The sequence below is a fragment of the Tarenaya hassleriana genome, unplaced genomic scaffold (genome assembly GCF_000463585.1).
Source record: "Tarenaya hassleriana unplaced genomic scaffold, ASM46358v1 Cleome1, whole genome shotgun sequence".
Lineage (NCBI taxonomy): Eukaryota > Viridiplantae > Streptophyta > Magnoliopsida > Brassicales > Cleomaceae > Tarenaya > Tarenaya hassleriana.
In genome coordinates this window covers 381,634-384,284 of record NW_010960187.1, presented here as the reverse complement: position 1 = coordinate 384,284, position 2,651 = coordinate 381,634, and the positions used below count along the sequence as shown (strand labels likewise).

Genomic DNA, 2,651 nt, shown 5'->3' with positions numbered 1-2,651 from the left:
AAGGCAGCCGAATCAGATAAGGTGGCTTGTGCATGCCTTATATTCAAATCCAAATTTCTAACCGTTATCCGTTGGAATTCCGTTGGAATTTTTTTTTTAAAATTTCCAAAAAAATTTCCAACCGACATCCGTTGGAATTTTTTTTTTAAATTTCCAAAAAAAATTTCAACGGACATCCGTTGGAATTCCGTTGGAATTGTTTTTTTAAATCTCTAAAAAAATTTCCAACCGACATCCGTTGGAATTCCGTTGGAATGTTTTTTTAAAATTTCCAAAAAAAATTTCAACTGACATCCGTTGGAATTCCGTTGGAATTTTTTTTTTAAATTTCCAAAAAAAAATTCCAACGGATATCCGTTGGAAATACCGTTGGAAAATTTCAACCCTAATTTTTTCAATTGAATACGTTGAAAATTCCGTTAAAAATTTCCAACGAGCGATTCCAACGGATATCCGTTGGAAATTTTCAACGGATTTTTAACGGAAATCACCGTTGAAATGCCGTTGAAAACCGTTGAAAATTCGTTGGAATTTGCTGATTTTTTTGTAGTGTATGAATTATGATTTTAAAAATGAATATAATTAAAATTAAACTAAGAATGAATAAAAATGAAAATATATTCGAACAAAACTTTATTTAAAAAAGTACTGAAGACATATCTAAAAAATTAAACAATCAAACTAGAAATAATAAAATCCAAAATCCGAATTATACACGGTAGGCCCCTTAAAATTAAATCAACAAATTTCAACAACCCAAAAACAAATTAATAATAATAGTAATAATAATAATAATAATAATAATAATAATAATAATAATAATAATAATAATAATAATAATAAAATAAAAAAAAAAATCTCGAGGGTGGCACTATCGTAATTAACAGAGAAAACCCTAGGTATTTTTCAACACGTTTGATCCGGGGGCAGAACTTCCCACCTTCAGATCGACACGAGCGATTGAAAACAACAGCGAACGAAACCAAACGCAAAAAGGGATATTATATTTTTCCCATTCTTTATTTTTATAGGGTTTTATGTTAATCCGGACTACAACCAAGCTAGACCAACCTTTGTATATGGATCATTTTGATCCAAAAAAATATATCTCTTCCCACTAGTAGAATTGAACCCAATAGATCTTGAAATTGATTTTGTCTCTCTCACCACCAACTATATTGTGTTATTGTTGACATGTTAAGTTATTATTGTAAATACATCCACAATTATTTAATGATAAATAATATAATAGTAATAAGAGAATGAGACCTTTAAACGATGTGAGATTCCCTCCCCTCCCCACACCGTTCCTTGAGGGATTCTCCCTCTCAGCAAATATTCTCTCTTTTGTTTTTCTTTTTTTTCCCCCTTTTTCCTTTCGTCGTCTGCAAACAGCTGCTTCATCGGTTCCTTTCCTTTCTCAAGCTAAGCATCTCTCTCTCTCTCTTCTCTGCCTTTTTTCTTGATCGCTTCTGTGAGATTCCTTCTCTTTTCAAATGCCCACTTCTTCTTCTTCTTCTTCAATTTATGTTCTTTTTTTTTAACGACGCATATAGCTTCTCCTCTTCCTCTCTCTCTCTCTCTCTCTCTCTCTCTCTCTCTCTCTCTGATTTTTGCTCTTCTGTCTTTCTTTGTATCCGTTGAATTGTCCCTTTTCCTCGCTCTCTCTCTCTAGGCGTCGTTTTCCCTTGGCTCTGACGTTTGCCGCGCCTGGTTTTGGGAGATATATATATATAAACGAGGGCCTTATCGATTTTCATGGCTTCTTCTTCTTCTTCTTCTTCTTCTTCAGGGAGTGGAGATGGTATAGACCACATCACCAACCCTTGTATCTTCGGTACGTATTCTTTTGCTTCTTCTCCTGTGTTCTAAATCTTCATGTCTCAAGTTTATGTCATTTGGTTTCTTGCAGTACAAGTTACATGTACATGTTGTTTTTCAACAGTTTAATACCCAAAAAAAAGGTTTCCTGGCTAAATTCTTGCTTAATGGGAGCAATAAAGTTCTCTCTCTCTCTCTTTATATCTATATATATATGTATGTATGTATGTATGTATGTATGTATGTATGTATGTATGTATGTATGTATGTATGTATGTAGTTTCCACGCTATTAACAAATATATATATAATTAGCCAATGCACTTGTGAAGAAGTTACTATATTTGCATAGATTTCCCCCAAAAAAATATTTAGATAGAATTATATATATATATATATATATTAAGCAATTAGGTAGGCATTAATGATACAAATGGGTGGTGATTCTTTATCAACTTGTGTTTCTGGTGCTCTGCCAAGTGAACAGTATACCAGGGGCATCTAAAGCGCAAAAAGAAGGGCGGTGGAAGTTTTAGAATAATTATATAGTTTATTTATTTAATTATCTAAGCTTATGATATTTTGGTTGATATCCCCATAAAAAAGATACTCCATCCCTTTCAATATAAATATCGCTTTAGAGATTTTTTTTTTAAATAGTTGTCATGATTTTTTAATAAAAATTTTCAATTTTATCCTTAATTAAAATATCAAAAGTTGAATAGAGTGTTAATGTGGATACCATTTAATAAGGGTATATATGAATTTTTTTTTAAAGTTACTTAAAAACTGTGAAAAAAATTAAAAGTAACGTTTATATTGAAAGGGAAA

At 31.5% G+C, this 2,651-nt stretch overlaps 1 protein-coding gene across 1 annotated transcript in view; it reads left to right on the top strand.

The window, feature by feature from the left end:
• The first annotated feature begins 1,360 nt into the window (after positions 1–1,360).
• LOC104809143 (protein DA1-related 2) overlaps positions 1,361–2,651 on the top strand; it is a 4,716-nt gene continuing 3,425 nt past the window's right edge. Inside the window, exon 1 of the mRNA XM_010535059.1 lies at positions 1,361–1,837. Within this exon, the coding sequence (XP_010533361.1) occupies positions 1,759–1,837 (79 nt within the window). The 5' untranslated portion in view covers positions 1,361–1,758. The remainder of the gene's footprint in view (positions 1,838–2,651) is intronic.